At 34.6% G+C, this 19,269-nt stretch overlaps 1 protein-coding gene across 10 annotated transcripts in view; it reads right to left on the minus strand.

The window, feature by feature from the left end:
* Nucleotides 1-17,134, minus strand: part of LOC131425711 (armadillo segment polarity protein) — a 70,214-nt gene extending 53,080 nt beyond the window's left edge. For 5 of the 10 annotated variants that reach the window (XR_009229022.1, XM_058587795.1, XM_058587798.1 and 2 more), the window contains exon 1: nucleotides 7,300-7,891. Coding sequence is in view for 9 of the 10 variants with exons in the window: in XM_058587795.1 (XP_058443778.1) it covers nucleotides 7,300-7,876 (577 nt within the window). In the remaining variant the exon portion in view is untranslated. Of the gene's footprint in view, nucleotides 1-7,299; nucleotides 7,892-15,755; nucleotides 15,817-16,134; nucleotides 16,168-16,606; nucleotides 16,789-16,993 lie in introns of those variants that run through there. The other 5 variants (XM_058587801.1, XM_058587802.1, XM_058587804.1 and 2 more) reach the window with 5 other exon arrangements.
* Between the last annotated feature and the right edge of the window lie 2,135 nt (nucleotides 17,135-19,269).

Raw genomic sequence — 19,269 nt, forward strand, 5'->3', positions numbered from 1 at the left:
CAGGCGATCTGTGGGTGCTACAACATAACGAAAACAGTAAAATATATTAAGAAAAACGGCTCCAGAAGCGTCCGTTTTCCTTCCTTTGGTCTCACAAACATGACACTCTATTTTAGTCGGACTTGGCATTGCACCGTTACGCAAAACCGGATTTTAAGAAAGAGTTACGTATGTTAAATAGATGGCGCAAGTGTTGCAAAGAATTTGATGAATACACACATTAAAAAAAACCCTGTGATTTTACATCTTATTAGATGCACATAAATGGAGAGTCGCAGTTCACGCAAATTTACGTGGAAGAACTAGCAGAACGCAAGTTACAGTCGAAACCAGTAAAATTCAAGATAATCTAACATTAAATCACGCAAATGAAATTTTCCATCATTTGACAAATTAGGTCTTTATGAATTACATCGTATGAGGGATTAAGTCACCTGTAGAATTCAATTATTTTGGTGTGGAGTATTAAGGTCTGAGGACAGAGGGTCGCGTGTTGAGTTTTAAATCGACCACGTGGCTCGCTCAATTCCCTTTGCGCATCATATTTCTCTTGTACTCTCTCGTATATGAGCAAACTGTACCGGGTTTCCAGCATACATTTTATTATTTTGATGATAAGTTTTATCACATAAATCTAACGTATGTAACGACATTACATGGATTCCAATGAACAATGAAAAAATATTCAACTTCACAAAGATTGAATGCGAAACAAAAAATGTGTTTATATACAATGAAACGTCTGTGTGTTTGGCAGCCTTGTCGAGCCAATTTTATTTCTCTCTCCTTTTTCAGAATGCTATCAGAAAACCAAAGCGAAAAAAATGGCGGATGCATTGAAACTGACTTTGTTTCACAGAAAAATATAAGACTTTATTTTTATCACAATAACATATATGTTTTTATGTACTAATCGCATCTAAACTAAATTATCTAGATTTTGTCACGGTAGATTTATGATACAAGCCTTCAAAGCCGAGATATTCGATAAGCAAGTAGAGGTATGCATTTCCGAGCGTTCCAACTTTCAGTCAGAAAAAAATACAACACGACCGCTAAACTCAATGAATCACTCTGAAAATTTCACAGAATATTCTCAACTAAATTTCGAAGACATTGTCAGGTGGGTTTTTCTATATTCTGCACCGTTTCCAAGAAAATTTAATTTGAAACGGGAAAATAGCAAAAAAACTACCACTTTACGGTACTGTCCTCAGCCCTTAAGTCCAACGTGCGGGCCATTTACTGTAGGAAATGAAATAAACCAACTTTACAAAAAACATAGCTAATATGTGCTTATTTATTCCCTGAGTGTTTCAAAATTATCCGACCTAAAATGAATTTTTGGTTATCTTTTTTGTCTGATGCCTTTCTCATATAGAAAGGTTATGCAATCTTAGATTCAAAAGAAAGCTCTTACAGTCAAAAAATAAAATATGTGTGCTAATTTTTCTCAGAGATGATCGATTTTGACAAACTTAGATTCAAATGAATGATCTTTTGGTGCTTCACAAAATTTCTGAATTTCATTTCGATCTGACTTCCGGTTCCGGGATTATAGGGTAAGGATATTCAAAAACTTGTATCTATAAGTTACAGGGGCGAAACAAAAAATTCTAAACCTACCTTAAAACTACTCCATTCGATAGTCATTGTCAGTAAACGGTTAAACAAACTGATTTCGACTATCCTGGTTCCCAGTTTCTGATTCCGGAGGCACAGGAAATAGTGGTCATATTTGCCCAAACTTAGGTTTTCATGGAATATCCTGCGGTTTTGCACGAAATTTCTGAATTTCATCCGAATCCGACTTCTGGTTCCGGTATAATAAGGTAAAGTGCGTTAAAAATTTTATACCAGCACTTAAAGGGGCCGAAACAAAAAACGTGAAAACATTCTCATTCGGCCTCAAAACTACTCCAATCGGCAGGTATAATCAGTGAATGGTCAACTAAACCGTTTCCGGTTATTCTTTCCTAAATCGAAGAAAATTATTTTGGAGAGTACAAACAGAATTTGAAGAATATTTTAAATGATAGTATGATTGATATTAGAAAGGCATCATTGCACCACTAGGAGGATTAAAACAGGTTTTTCGAGTACAGTCCCATTGATATTTAAAATCTGAAATCTAAAGTTGCAAATTACAAAAAGACGAGGGAAAAAGAAATTCGCCAAATTGGTTGTTTAAATGTTTACTATTTTAAAGCGCACTAATTTATGAATTATTATTTTAGTTGGTTTGACGTAGAGTCGCCATAACTAAGTTCGAAATGATAACGCGTATGCACGAATAAAATCATCGCAGGTTAGAGTGCTGTCTCTGGGCGTATCTTTTTCAAGAACTCATCTTTTCTGTGAGTTTTTCGTTAATTTGGCTTCTCCAATATATGTTTCCACTCAGTCATTGCATAAACTGAACTAATTTATGTTTTCTTAACGGCTTATGTTGAACTTCTAATTCGTGCATGACACAACAAAAGTTTGTTTTCTGATTGTTAAAATAACACATATAACACATTTTAATGAAATCGAAGTGGCAAAGATACCAGTTTCACAATTTCCCCCAACCTTGGATCAAAATCATCTCTATCATTCGTTGGGTAAAGACATTTGAGACTATTACTTTGTCACCTTAGTCGCAAGAAAAATTTCACTGGAAAATAATTTTTTTTTCTCGATCCAAGAATCGACAACAACATCTATTCGAAAACATTTGAGTTCAAGTTCCATGTAGGAATGCACTTCCGAAAACTTTTAAAATTATATATAACAATTTCGTCCTGATTCTTCAAAAAATCGTTCAGTACTTTCGTAAAACTTGATCAGTATTTCGCCACATTACACCCTGTGGCCACTGTTACCTGCTGACAAAAGCATTTACCTACAGATCCGATACTTAGTTTCATTTCCTTCCAGATCGAATGACTCTTAGTGTTTGTAAAAACACTAAGTCAAACAACATTTTAACTGATTTCATATAGGCGAATGGTTGAGATTTTGAAGATCTGAAAAGAACTTTTATTATATCAATGATAATATCGAAATAATCTCAAGATTTCGGTGTAGGTTCTAACGGATGAAAAAACTACAAGGATCAGCCCCGTGGGGTTGTTCGAGCCGTTGATGTGGAACAAGGCAACCAAAATTTCCAATGATTGACATTTTCAACTAAACGTCACACTTTTGAATCCGCAAATGCACAAGAGTCTGCTTAGATTGATCCTTATTAGGAATCAACACCGAACACGCGAACCCAGAATATAGACTCTATTTATTGTGATTTGTATTTGTTTCGTAGCCGACGAAATTACATCAATAGCCCAAATGTATACAACTTTTTTTTTTTTTTTTTTTTTTTTTTTTTTTTTAATAACTATTTATTGGAATATGAGTTAAAATTAAATTATTAAGATTTAAATTGGGTGTTCAGCCACAAGTGGTGACTTTTCAGCCCTGTTATATATATATATATATATATATATATATATATATATATATATATATATATATATATATATATATATATATATATATATATATATATATATATATATATATATATATATATATATATATATATATATATATATATATATATATATATATATATATATATATATATATATATATATATATATATATATATATATATATATATATATATATATATATATGATTTGGTTATTACCATGAAGACATCATTTGCTTCCGCAATTCTGAGATTTTTGTGTAGGGAAAATTCTAAACCTACTTGTATTGTGTAATGGGGAAAAGGAACTTATATACTAACTTACTAACTAATACAGAGAGCGAATCGATTCAATTGAAGATTGCATCGATTTTTGTCGGAATTTGCTTATAATATTATGTGACATTACATCTAATGGTTCTATATTTGTGAGTCTGTGTAACTCATTTGTACTAAACCAGGGAGGACGCTTCAGAATCATTTTCAGAATTTTATTCTGAATCCTTTGAAGCGTTTTCTTCCTGGTGGAACAACAGCTTGACCAAATTGGTACCGCATAAAGCATGGCTGGTCTGAAAATTTGTTTATAAATTAACAATTTGTTTTTTAGACAGAGCTTAGAATTTCTGTTTATAAGAGGATATAAACATTTAATATATTTATTACACTTTGCCTGGATTCCTTCAATGTGATCCTTGAAAGTGAGTTTTTTGTCATACGTTAAACCTAAGTATTTAGCTTGATCAGACCATGTCAATTCCAAGCCATTCAATTTGAGAATGTGATTATTGTTTGGTTTTAGAAAAGAAGCTCTTGGCTTGTGAGGAAAGATAATTAATTGCGTTTTTGCTGCATTTGGTTTAATTTTCCATTTTGACAGATAATCACTGAAAATATTTAAACTTCTTTGTAGGCGACTGCAGATCACTCTTAGATTTCTACCTGTGGCTAACAGACTTGTGTCGTCACAGAATAGCGATTTCTGACAACCAACGGGTAGATTTGGAAGATCAGAAGTGAAAATATTATACAAGATTGGAGCTACACTCGAACCCTGCGGAACACCGGCTCGTACGGGTAGCAATTCAGATTTACAATTCTGATAGCTAACCTGAAGAGTACGATCAGTTAAATAATTTTGAATCATTTTGATCAAATAAATAGGAAACTGGAAATCAGACATTTTTGCTATTAAACCTTTGTGCCAAACACTGTCGAATGCTTTTTCTATGTCTAGAAAAGCAACTCCAGTGGATAACCCAGAAGATTTATTTGATTTTATCATGTTCGTTACTCTGACAAGTTGATGAGTAGTTGAATGTTCATGACGAAATCCAAACTGCTCTGGTAAAAAAATTGAATTCTCATTTATATGAGTCATCATTCTTAACAAGATAATTTTTTCAAAAAGTTTACTGATAGAAGAAAGTAAACTAATTGGGCGATAACTAATGTATACAATTAAATGTTTGTACATGCTTGCTATACGGATATCGATATTTAAGCTTCTCTTCACCAAGCTTGTGTTCAAGTTCTGTATGCAAGCAGTTATCTTTATAGCGTTTCTCTACCATTACTACAATTTTGCGATTTCGGTTGAAGCGATAAACTATTTCTCATTATCAATCGAGTTCATCTTATATAAATTAGAAATTGGTCTTATGCACTCAAAATTTACCCTGGGTTGTCAATTGTCAATTTCTCAGGCGAAACGACATAACATGGGATTTCATCCAATCTTGCATGACACAAGATCAGAGCATACCAATAAAAGCTTCAAATCGTTTATGGCGCTTTTTATCTTGCTGTGTAGCAACAACCTACCTCTAGCAAGCGACGCATAAGACTGAAACGTTAGCTATAATTTCGCTTCTATTTGTAGATTCGCGTGCTTCGAACAGCTTTGCTTTTGCTTCGATTGACCAATCAGAGCGCTGCTTTCCCTTTGATATATCGCTTACTCCTTCAAAACCGTCGACTATGGCAGGGAAATCCGGTGTGCCGCAGATTTTTTGCAGCCAAAATAGGACACTACTAGCTAGTAATCAACATTTCAATGATATAAAATTAAAAATACATGGCTATGAACATTCAAATCAATACGTAGAAATATTTCCAATCAAATGGTGACATAATATTAATAATTGATACAAAATTGACTGAGCTGTAATTGTTCAAAACCTGACCACATTTCTACGTGTATTTTTCTTGAGTTTCTAGTTTGCACCGTTATATAGAAAACAAAAATGTGCTCCACATTAAAAAACACTATTTTCGCGATTTTTTTTAGGGATATCATTCAAAAAAATAAATTAAAATGTTTTGCATGATACAAAACATCATTCGAACAACAATTCGTAATTTTTCCGTGGAAAAATACTGAGAATTAAGCGTATGTTCAAGTACGAGTATGTTTCAGTACGCTTCTAATAAAAATCATGATTTGCGGTGTCCACTGTATCTCAGCGCAGACTAATCAGAAGGCAACAAATCCAATTAACTTAGTTGTAGTAGATGTTTTCCTAGCTGTAAAACCTCTTCAAAGTAACAAAAAAAAACAAAAAGGAAATGGTTGGGGTCTGGTAATTTACATGTAGAAAGTGTGTGCAAAATTTGAACAAAATTGGTGATGTAGTTTTCGAATGACGATGGACACGGACTCTCAAAACCTGCTTGAAAAATCATATTTTTTCGATGTATTTTGTTATAATAAAACATTTCAAGAATGTCAAACTTTCAAATCAATCGAAGCAGAACTCTTGGGTCAGTTCACCGATCTCTTACCTCTTCGCAGTATAAGATAAGAAAAGCAAAAGGCCCATAACTTCCAGAGTTTTGTTCCGATAGGCTGGAAAGTTTGACCAAATATTCTAGAAATTCTTGTTTTACTATGAAAAATACTAAGAAAAATTAGGATTTTTTTTACCTCGGTGAATGACCGAAAGGTTAAAACCGAGGGTAAATAAACCAACATAATAATAATAGAAGATTTCTCAAAAGTGTTAGACCCTACTCGTCCTCTAATAAACGTACCTTTCTCAGCCCTAGATTTTGTGTCCATTATTTCACATAATAGTAAAGTAAAATCCTTTTTACGCTCGATTACTGACGACTCGGCAGTTCATGATTTATTTCTGGGCACTTTCGCAGTGAAATTTTGGTTCACAATTTCGGCAATAAATGACATTTACTAACTTTAGGATTGCCGAAATTCTGAGTAATTATACAAAGATTCACCAATAAAAATTAAGTGTGTAACTTTTCAAACTATTAATTCTGGAAGAATATCTGCATCAACTATTGGTAGACAGTGGACAGATGGATAGTTTTAGCAAGCCAGTTTCGAGTATTTCAATCAAACAGGTTCAAGTACAAAAATGTATTAAGATATAAAATTATTTTAAGGATTTCATACTGGATTTCGGAGAATATTTAACATTAACTCGAGAGCCACTCCTGCATGCGCACTTCAGTGTCATTTCATTAAAATATCCGACAGCCAGATTAGAAAGATACAGTTTTATCAAGATTTGTTACATTCGTGGTACAATTATAGCAATGTAATCCTGTGCAGTTTTAAATTATATTTGCCAAATTAAATTTTCTTCTTGGAGATAGTATTGGTAAATGAAATGGAAATTAAAAAATCGATAGTTGGACACTAATATCTCCCGAGTTATCCCCAACACATAGATTAATTTGAATAATAAATACTACAAATGCAAACTCCAATCCTCGGAAGGACTGGACTGGTAGAATCCTTCCCAACCATTCCTGTTGAATAATCCATTAGAACCGGTGCTGGTACTACCGCAAACGTTGCCTACCTTCCTCCGGCGCGTAAGCTACGACCAGGAAGAAGTGAATTCCTTGCAGTTCGGATCGTGCAAAACCGTGCGTAGGTATTGGACACTTTTTTTTCACCACACACCACCGCGCGCGTGTCGACTTTCGCGCGGGCGTTAATAAATCGAATGCGAAAAAATGAGAGCGAGAGCAGAAGCAAAAAAAAAAGTCCAGCACGGTCCAAGACGCGACGTTCTTTTCCGCGTTTCCGCCGAGTAAAACGAACCGTCTACCGAGTGGAAGAAGAGTTGTCACCAACCAGCTAACAATAATGTTGCTCTTTTTTCCACCACCTAATGCACTTCCAGGGTTAACTTTTTTTCTTCCTCCGCACAAAACTTTCCACCAGAATAAAGTTCTATATCCTTTGTAACGCTTGAATGGCACTCTCACTACCCGTCCGGACACACGGATACACGGACGGAATCTCGACCAGGAGATCCTGCAACAGCAAACGAAATAATAGTGGTCCTTGTAGAGAAAGACACAGATCCTCTTGACGAACCGACCGATCCCGAACCGGTGAGTTGCTACTGAGCACGCGCCGAAATACGCCATTTTCCACCCCCGCTGGTCACGGGGAAAACGGAAGCTGACTTGTGACCTAGCGAGAGAGGGTGGAAACAAACTCCTCCCTTTCGTGCTCACAAGGGCGTATCAGCTCGGTCGTTGCGCTTTTTTTTCGGGGGTATTAATTTTTCGGCAGGGGCATTCTCCCCACTCGGTTAGAAGAAAATTGAGGCTCGTGGTAAGATGGTGGTGGGTTTCGACAAAGTGCAAAAGAAAATGGGGAAAATCATGTCGTACTGAAGTGGTATGATGGTTGTAATGAAAAACAACAGACCGAATTATTAAGATTATTCCAGTCGAGTGTGGCTTTATTGAGTACACAAGCAACAGTTTGCTTATTCAAAATAGGAAGAAAAAAAAAGCCTAGCTAACTCCGGTGTCGACATGCATAATGTGTGTTCGGTGACACACCAATGGAAACATGCATGTTGAATGGAGTGGATTTTACTATTTTGTTTTGCACAGACACTGTTTTAAAATTAAATATTTTCGCTGAGAGTCAAGTTTAAAAAAACTTTCCATCATATTTTTGACAACTTATTTTATCGGTGTCGTATTTTTTCAAGTGAGCTTGCGGGAATAACTTCTTTCATTCATTAATATAATGTTGACAAAATGTAGATTCATTATGGAAAAAAAACCTTCCCCAATTCTGGCCAACTGGTTCTACACAAAAGCGAATTATTTGGGTAGATTAGATTAGGTTTTGTTAGCTCTACTGGAAGGTAGTCTTATAAAGGGTGTTTTTTGCCTTTCTCATATAGAAAGGCTATGCAATCACTGTGGAACCCGACTTTTGAACGCAGGGCCTTGTCATATGCCATTCGACTCAGTGCGTCGAGATCACAAAATGTCTGTGTGTATGTGACAAATAATGTCACTCGATTTCTCAGAGATGGCGTGACCGATTTTCACAAACATAGATTCAAACGAAAGGTCTTATGGTCGCATAGCTCGCTATTGAATTTTATCTTTATCCGACTTCCGGTTCCGGAATTACAAGGCACTATGTGCAAATCTATGAGAAAACACACAGCCAATTTTCTCGGAAATTTTTCTGCCGATTTTTACAAACTAAGACGCAAATAAAAGGTTTTGAAATTCTTTTTAAATTCCTCGAAAAGTTGATCCAGATTCGATTTCCGGTTCCGGTATTACAGCGCGATAAGTGAAAAATTGTCAATTTCATGAGTATTTTCCCACAAGTGATGGCGAAACGAGGCGCAAATTTGTATAAAACTTACTAGTAAATTCATTTAGTTAGTGGATATTTAAAACTAAAACCAACTTTAGGATTGCTAGTTCCCTGTTTCCGCTTCCGACAGCACCGATAATAGTGAAGAAAAGCTCCAAAAAACGGAACTCACTTCGAGTTCTTAGCAATGATTAAACCGATTTTCACATTTCCACTGTCATACAAAGTGACGCAAAACCGGTACTCATCGGTACATGCTGATACGGAAGAAAAAAAAACACCACCACACAGCGTGCTTTGTTCAATTTTTTATAGCATGAAAAGTTTCCACATTTAAATCTATATTAACTTGACATAACTGTTTCCAAATTGAAAATGTTATGGTAGTTTATACCCAAAACAAGTTAATCAAGTTTGAAAAAAAAATTTTGACATTATCTTTTAGTGATGTGTTTTGAAAATATTAGTAATATGAGAAAGGCATCATTAAACCACTAGGTGGATTAGAAATGTTTTTAGAGTGACTAAACCGTTTTTTTTCAAATTTAAATAATACGTACAATTATGTAAAGTTCGGTCTAAAATTTGGTTTTATTTGAAAGATCAATTCATGGCAATTAGTTTATAAAAATGAACGCCATACGGTCGGTCCAATTTTCGACCACAGTCAGTCGCAGTGCGGTAAAATTTCATTTTCAATCGAATAATATAAGATGAAAATGAAATTTATTGCCGCTGACCGTCAGCATATCCCTACTAATTCATTTGACTTTTGCTGCCATTTTCAAGTGAAGCTCCCAGAATTCATCGTCAGTTGAATAATCGAACCTATTCATTTGAAATTTTGCTTGCTCGGTTTCAAGTGCCAAGTAGTAGAGCTGCTTCATTGTCTGCTCTCTTGGTAGTAAGCAGATTCGAACGAATAGAATTACAAATGGAGTAAAGTATTAAAAAAGGAGGAAACAACTAATTTATGTGTATTCTGTGATTGATATTTCAGCTATCTGATTAGTCTTTCATCTATTATCTTGAACCAATTCGAATGTTTACATGAACCTCATTTGAAGGCCGCTCTCACACTATTGAAAGAGATATTTTGTTACTTAGAGAGATCAACTGACGGTAATTAAACTAAGCCTCGATTGAAGAGAAACGAGTGATGAATTGAATGCTGCTCGTTCGGGCCGTCAGCAAACATGGTGTGTGTGTCAGAGAGTGAAGTTTACTGCAGTGGAGAGATCGTCAAAGTGTTCCACATACAGTTTCAATTGAATTGAATGAAGTTTTACTGCACTGGTCAGTCGCACAAATCGGGCTGTATTTTACTGATAACAAGCAGAATATTCTCCTCCAAAGCATCCAAAGTATTGGGCTAGTTTGCTAGCATAGACAAAAAATGCTACTTTCAGTAAACCGTCCATGAAAACCAAAAACATCATCACATTCTCGAAATCAATTTTCACAATTTGGAAAGCGCTGTTCTGATATAAACCGGTGCATGATTGTCATCTGCATGCAACTGGCTTGAAGGCAGTCATTCGATAAAACAAAACCGCATCTCCAGCAACTAGCAACGAAATCAACAACAATACCACCGATGCGGCAATGGATGACGAGACGAATCACGAACAAAGTGTCCCTCAATCCTCGCAGGAGGGAAATGGAAGCTCCTCTCCCCCTAGAAAAAGGGTGACAACGAGATCCAATTTAAAAAAAAATATTTAAAAAATCGGCTCAATCGGCCACGTAAAGCTTGTACGCAAATAGGCCTGAATAAAAATATTTTTTTAAATAAACTGGCTTGAAGCCAAAATTTTCAGTTCTTTGGTTCTATTTCTCTGTGTTAGAGAGTCTTCATACCTTTCTTCGTGCGGTAGCATCAAAATAAGTGAACTGTTACGCAAGAATATAAACTGACTAATAAACGGTTCTACAGAGGACACAGAGGTAGAGTTTTATTTATATTGAATACAACGGAATTTAACAGGTTCGGATTGTATTTACATTGCTAAATTAAGTTTGAATCCTCTGTTCAGGATTGAGAAATTTATGATTCTCAGTATCAGGACAAAAATTCATTTTCATAATCATGCGCATAAAAATGGTACGAACGTAGCTTAACAAAACTGATCTACACTGTCTTTTGACCAAACTTTTGTAACCTATTTTCAACAAGTAGTTATAGTGCAAAAATAAATATTCCTTTTAAAAATGTCAGTGAAATTTAACAAAAAAAAACACCGTCCTACACCGAATAAAAATGACTTCAAAAAGTAAAAATCGATTTACATAAAAACCCCATTTTTGATTTTGTTAAAATTTTGTCTGCAGATGTTCCCTACCGTTCATACATTGCAAGATGGACACTTTTAGGGAAACAAAGTTTTTCTAGCAAAGACTATTACTTGTCCAAGCTGAATATTTTATCCAGTGTCTTTTTATCGAAAACTAAACTAAACTGAAAATCATTATCATCCAAGATTCCAAAGAAACTCAATTTGTGAGTAAGTTAGACCGATTACTCTATTGCTAGTTGCCCGATATTAACAGAAAATATCAGTGCTGGATGAAAAAAAAATTTTAGGAAATTTTTTTTCCTTTAAAGGGTGATTTTTTGCTAGTATCTTTTTGGCAACACTATTTTTGACAGATCACGCTTGAATCGTGTCTTGTACCATTGTCAAATTTGTTCAGTTCAGGTCTTCAATTTAATCATGAACCTGCGTTTGGCCAATAATTCAATCATGAATGAGCGCTGACAAAGTTGGAGGAAGATCCACATTTTCAACGAAAAATTGTGTTCAGCGACGATGCTCATTTCTGGTTTAATGGATACTTCAACGAGCAAAATTGCCGCATTAGGAGTGAAGACCAGCCAGGAGCATTGCAAGAGCTACCAAAGCATCCTAAAAAAGGTCACTCTTTGGTTTGGATTGTGGACCGGTGGCATTATTCGTTAAATATCGACCGATATGTTGGAGAGAGTGTGCCAAAATTGGCCCTTGCGCATGGGCCATCTAAAGCGTGCCTTTGCATGAAATCATCTTCAAACATTAAATGATTTTGATCGTTCTATCGATTCCAACAAAGATTTCATCAATCTTCTCAAATGCTTAGTGTTTTTTGAAAATCAAATCCTATACCTCTTTAAAAATCACCCTTTACATATGGAAAGTTGACAGGGAACGTGATTATTTATGTTGGTACAAGATTTCATTCAAATGAAGAATGGTGTTTTTTTGTAATTTGGCTCCAAATTTTCAGGATTGATTTTTTCAGTTCGATAAGTGTTTTTTTTCAAATTAGACTAATTTTTGTAAACATCACCAGCACAACAATTTTTTGTAGGATTTGTCATTTTTCGACTTTTTTTACAATAAATTGATAAAAAAGTCTGGCCTTTTTCAATAGACAGTCTAGATCATTTTTTGCAAAAAAACAAAGAACGCAAAGTAACTTTTTGTGATAAATCCTATAAGTCGAGAAAGTTTAATTCAAATATGGGAGGGTGTTGCCAAATTTGAATACGATTTGGCGTGAAATTCGTCTATTCGAATTATACACTAAAAAACAAAAAAAAAATTTGATGTCGATTTACAAAAAAACACTATTTTCGAAATCAATGAAATTTTGTCCCAAAGTAGGTTATTATGTCAACCCTGTCAACCCTCCATAGGTAGTAAGACGGGCATTTGTAAAGGAAACAAGTTTTTCTAACAAAAACTTTTTTTATCCTGTATTAATACTTCAATGATAATGACTTTCAGTTTAGTTTAGTTTTCGATAAAAAGACACTGGACAAAAAATTCAGTTTGGAGAAAATTTGGTGTTTGTTATTATCTTTACGTTTCGTCTTAGACTCGTCAGTGCATAACAGTTAATGTTGAACTGTTATGCCAGCGGTTTATGTTGAACTGCAGGTGGCATAACAGTTCAACATAAACTGTTATGTACTGACGAGTCGAAGACGAAACATAAGGATAATGAAAACTGTTTGGTGCCCTAGCACAAACAAGGTTACTCCATAAATGAGTTTTTGTTAGGAAACCTTTGTTTTCCTTGAGAGGGCCCATCTTGCAATGTATGAATGGTTGGTTGGGAAAATAATCATCTATCTCCGGACAAAATTATATCAAAATCAAAACTGGGGTTTTTTATGTAAATCGATTTTGAATTTTTAAAGTTAATTTATTACAGTGCAGAACTCGATATGAACTTTTCTCAGTATTTTACTCGAAAATTTAACTAATTTTGTGAAAATCATTAGCACAACTTTTTTTTGTAGGATCATTTGAAAAAAAAAGATTAAAATTTCACCCTTTTTAAAAGACAGTCTAGAAGAATTTTGGAAAAACAAAGTATGAAAAGTGACTTTTTGTTTGTCACAAAGTCTACATGTCCAGAAAATTTCATTCACGTCTGAAAGACTGTTACCAATTGCGGAACTCGGATGTCGGTTTTGAGGTCACATATCAACCCCGATGTTCAACTGGGTGTTCGTCTTGGTGAGGTTCTTCCTTCAACAGCAACAACGACAGACCATCTGCGTGGTGTAAAGCCTTATTTGAATTGGATTCTGAATTCTAAAACTGAGTTTTGAACTGAATTCGCAACCTCGATTATAGGTCACCTTAATTCTAAACTTAATTTCAGGTTTAGGAATTTAGCGTTAGAAATTAGTTCCAGAATACAAGTTTCAAAGGTTGAACTTAGGATCTGGGACTGAATTCTAATTCAGGAACTAGATTTTTGGATTTGGTTTCTTGACTTTATTTTGGAACTTAATTTAGTTGCCTTCATGTAAATTCGGAATTCGAATCCAGAATTCCGATTCAGGAATTCAACTTCAGAATTCAGGTAAAAAAATTTACATATGAATTCTAGATCAGGAACAAAATTTTAGATCTAAACTCCTAACCTGAATTTTGGTTCAGACTTCAGACAAGAATTTAATTATAAAATTTACTTCCTAAATTCAGTTGCAGAATTTGATTCTTAAATTCAGGTTTGGATTTTTTTTTTCAGTATTCAGACTCGGAATTCAGAATCTGCCTGCTAGAATTGAATTCGGAAATTGAGTTCTGGAACTGAACTCAGTTCCTTCGTTTTAGTTCAGAATTCAGCCCTATAATTAAAACAAGAGCTGGATTTTGGAAATAAGTTCCAACTTCATGAATTGAATTCTTGATTTGGATTCTGAACCTGAAACAACAGAATTCGGAATCAGGCCCCCGGTTCTGAATTTTTTTTATTGAATTCAGTTCCAGTTCCTAAATTCAGATTCAGGTAAAGATAAATAAATCATGGTAAAAATTACTCAACAGTTGTGAATACCGAATAAATTTTACAAATCGATTCTTTCTATAACCATTTAAATATTCCCAATATTCGAAATTTTATTCGTATTGACTTCCTCCAGTTATGTCTGTGACACTGCCCTCCCGCCTTTTTTATGCGTTTTTTACACGGATTTCCAAAGTTAGGCATTTTTTATGCAGATTTCCGAAGTTATGCGGTTTTTACGCAAGTTTCCAGTTTTATCGAGATTTTTTTTTTGAGATTACATCAAATCTAGACGTTTCAAGCATTTCTAAAACATTTGGCATAAACAAATTCTTTAGTTTTTTTTCTACGTTTTAGATTACACCAGTAATGGACGATTCATGCATTTCTAAGACATTTGGCATCACAAAATTTTTAGTTTTTCTGTTTTTTTTTTTGCGCGGATTTCCGAAGCTACGCGGTTTTTTTTTATACGCGGCGCGTATCCGCCTTGTAAAAAATACCTCAGTATGCAAAAAAAAAAACTATATTTTATGTAGTTAGAGAATTTGGGCAACTGGGAACCAACAATGTTTTAGAAATCAACCTTGTGTTGCATTAACTCACAGAGGACAAATACAAAGATTCGCTGAAGCTTACGGAAGCATCCGACGATCATATTTTGCGAATCAATTTCTAATTGAAAAGATTATAGATATTTAGGAATGTGACGGAAGCATGTCAATTTTGTTCGTATTTACGAGATCCGGTTATGTCTCTGGCATTACCGAGCCGCCCTCTTTATTTAGAGTTATACATTGAACAGTAATTTTTATTTTCAACTAACTCTGTAGCGATCAATTACTCTGTTTGTTCAAATTCATTATGTTGTCGAAGTTTATAAGTCCTGTGACTTGAAGAGTGACATTTACCTCACAACCATAAGCTTGGAGTGCCTGGAAAAACTTCAAAACCAAAATTGATCTGTTCTATTTTGGTCGAATTTGGCATCCTATCATTACTGAAAAAAGGTCATGCGGCGAGGAATTCAAACGAAATTCCAGGCAATTCGCATTCGCTTACAAGAAAGGTTAGATGAATACAATGAGGTGTTTTTTACGCGGCTTATTTAACGCGGATTTCATTTTTTATCCTGAATTTTTTTTAAGTCAACTCAGACACTTGGAAAATTTTTGTGAAAGTCGTACCTATAAACGTCTCATTTATCGATGCTACCTTGAAGATTTATCTACTCTGAGAAATATCACATAAATCATTGGATAAAAGGAAAATACACAATCAGCTTAAAGTGATATATATTCATGCATATCAAAAATACACTGCCGCACATGTAATCTGCCTTTAAATTATTATTATTTCAATGTATTCACAATTTTTGTTGGTACTTACTTGTTCGATTTTGTGGCATTTGATAGCTCATGTTGGCATTCACGGGCGAAATAATCCACTCCTAGTGATTTCCAATAGTCGTGAAATAGCAAAAATAAGAAAAGAAAAAGCAAATCTATTGTTAGTTGACAGTGTAATAGCACTGAAGTACGAATTAAAAGCTTATCTAATCGATAATAAACTGAACATGGTTGATTTCTTGGGCTGTTGAACGTTTGACACAAAAGTAAGTCAAAATCCAATATTTTCGTAGCACTATCCAGTAATTGAAAAATGTTTCATTGTCACACAAAATGAAACAAAAACAGATCTCAGTATTTATTCAAGCATTAATATTTTCAAAATTTCTAATCAATTTTTCATTGTTTATTTATCTTACTGTCTCGCGAACGGTCATAACAATAAGCAGTAATTGTTTTACTAGTAACGTCACTTTTTGCCGACCAGTGAAGAAACTTTTCCGTACATGACTCTGTGCCACACTGCAGTTTCAATGGCTTTTTAGAATGCAAATAACATCAGAGTGGTGCGGGTGTGTGGATGATGAGTAAGCTTGTGAAGTCTGCATAAGCGGTTTAATTTTTTTTCTTCTCGTCTGTCTCTTCCAACATTCTTACTTCAAGAGTGCATGGCTATTTTACATTGCTGCCTTTTTATTGCATGCCGTAGGAACTCCATTTTGAATGCATCTTGAATTAGAATATCGGGGATTTGAAAAAAATAAACCATTCGACTGCTTTTTAAATTTGTTCTATACTGAAGCAATGAGATAATGTTATGCATGTAAAAAGCGTACATGAACTGCATTCATTTTTTGCAGCAGTGCTGTTTCGAAACCAATATTTACATACAGACACGGATCCAGTTTTCTTGGAATCGATCTTAGTCACACTTGTACAGAAAACATCACCTAATTGTTACCGATCAAAAATATTCTCTCCGCTGTAACAAACTCTGGGCACGGATCGAAACTGCTTTCGTCTGTAGCACTTGCAGATAATACAAAATAACATCCAATTTCACTTTAATCAATCACTCGACAAGCAGCCATTTTGATTTTTGTTTACTACACGGTACCCCAACCACCCCCGCCGAGGAACAAAATCAAGCACAAGTGCAGGTAAAAAAAAGAACTCTTTCTTGCTTCACCACACCCGCTCCGAAATTGTAATACTATTTTTAGCTCGGTTTCATTTTGATACTAATAAATTCCATCTTTTTCGGGTGAACTAACTTACCGTCTACCGATTTGTAGCAATTTTAACCTCCTTCAAAACAATTTTACCACAAAATCAGCACTTCTTAAAACCAAAAATTCGAAAGGATCGCTTGCCAACCAGCGAATGTTTCACCAGATTTTTTACACTTTCCTCGCATATCATTCACGATCACTAATACTTCTACAATACGAAAGTTTACACAAACACCATTTAAACTTGCCTTCAACTTGACAGCCCTGGTGATTTTTGAGGGGTGTGACACTGAACCGGTTGAAGAGTCATAACGAAATACTCTAATACTACCCACATTATCAGATCCGAATGGATTCCGAATCGGCGAGAAATTTTCATTCGGAATTTCATGTGGAAATCATAATGAATTACGAATCAATTCCAACTCCAGTGCAACAACCGATTCCGAATGAATTTCGCCTACAACCGGTTGATTCGGAAATCAGTCGGAATTGAGTGAGAAGATGCGGACTGAATTGTCAATTTGTCTTCTTTATCTTCTTTCCCGATTTTGCACGTTTTCGTGCTGACTTTCAGTTTATTTTTGAAAGAAAACATTACATAACTGATTATACACATTGAAATCTTCATGTTTTTCGGATATACAGAACTAGTAAATAACCAGTTCTTCTTAGAATTCCAACATAAACTGTTGAAATTCGCTGGAAATTAACAAAACGGCCTACCTTAGTCAGCATCATCCATTCCTCTAGCTGGAGTGTAATGAAATGGCTTAAGTCGCCTAAATTTTACACTAACACATTCATAAAATGAACGAATATTCAATGACATTTATAATGTCACTGTCAATCAGGTTGATCGAGCAGCCAACTCAGGCGAAAATTCTAGCACTGAACCGATCGAGCACTGAAAAATCATGCAGTCGAGTAAGAATTCATTACGCATTCCGTCATTTCGATAATGTGGGTACTAGTTTATTGGAACGGGGTTTTCCTATAAAAATAGGGTGAAAATAGGGTCATATAATAATAAAATGTGTTGTTATCAAGGGGTTAACACAACGTGATGTACTGTGAGCCCACGAAGCAGCTGCTTTCGGACGACAGTTGAAAACAATATTTTCAAAAATCAGCTGTTCTATATTGGCAGATCAAACTAAATAAAATTCACTTGTTTGTTTTTTCTGTTCGAATCTTTTCCTTCTCTTCCTGTTGTATTCGTTTTGTTGAACTACAATTTGGTAAATTGTTTTTTGTAACAACTGTGCATTTTCATTGCTTTTAATTTACTTGTCTCCTAACCACACTATCTTTGTGTTCTTATCCAGGAAACTGTCCAAATTTAAACCCGTCTGGCGTTTATCTGTATCTGTTAACAATTATTGGTTTATTTTACTGTGTGTTTATTTGTTTAGTGTACTTACAGCTCTATTCTAATCTCAACTCAATCCAGACCTTTCTACCTCCAAATATATAACTTAATTTTCCACGCAATCAATATTCACTTGCTACCAACTTTCACGTACATATTTGTTTACCAGTTTCATGTTCGATCTATTGACGTTTGTATCTATTTTCCCTCTCTCTTTCACTATCACATCATTTGACAGCTACTTCATCTCATCATCTCACCGAAGACGACGCAACATTATGTTGGCCAGTGGTGTCAGAACAAGCTGGAAACACTGTTTCGACACAGCAAGTTTATGTCAAGATATTGAAATTTATTTTATCTGGCAAATTTTACTATTGTAAACTTAGTAGCAAGAAGTGATAAAATTTTTAATTCACTGGTGTTTATTTTACCGTTGGCATAACAATGATTAGCAGTGCCAATATTGATAAATGCACCTACGCATTGTGCACATTGTTCAAAGCGCTCGCTCTTTGGTTGTTATTCTTCTAGTAGAAATATTCTACAGGTATGCAGTTTATTACAAAAAAAACAGGTTTTAAGGATTGGGATAAATATGTGCGTAAAACAAAATATTTAAGATATTAGTAATGTAAACGTTCAAGAAATGTAAAGTGAATGCAAAAATGAAATTTTGGTTGCCAAATGTGCAAATCTTCATTCTTGGATATTTTCATACATTTCAAGTTACAATATCAACTATTTAAGATCACAAACGATCTAACAGCGACAACTAATAAACTGTCACTTGCTTATACGCCCTTTTGAAAAATTAACCAAGAATTATATATATAATAATTCACAATTTATCCTCCAACTGCGGATAAGTACAAGCTTTAAATGATTTTGCTTTAAATGATTTTGAATAGTTTTTTATGTTGCAAAAATTAAAATGAAATTATAAGAGA

Source organism: Malaya genurostris, chromosome 1, assembly GCF_030247185.1.
Source record: "Malaya genurostris strain Urasoe2022 chromosome 1, Malgen_1.1, whole genome shotgun sequence".
Classification (NCBI taxonomy): domain Eukaryota; kingdom Metazoa; phylum Arthropoda; class Insecta; order Diptera; family Culicidae; genus Malaya; species Malaya genurostris.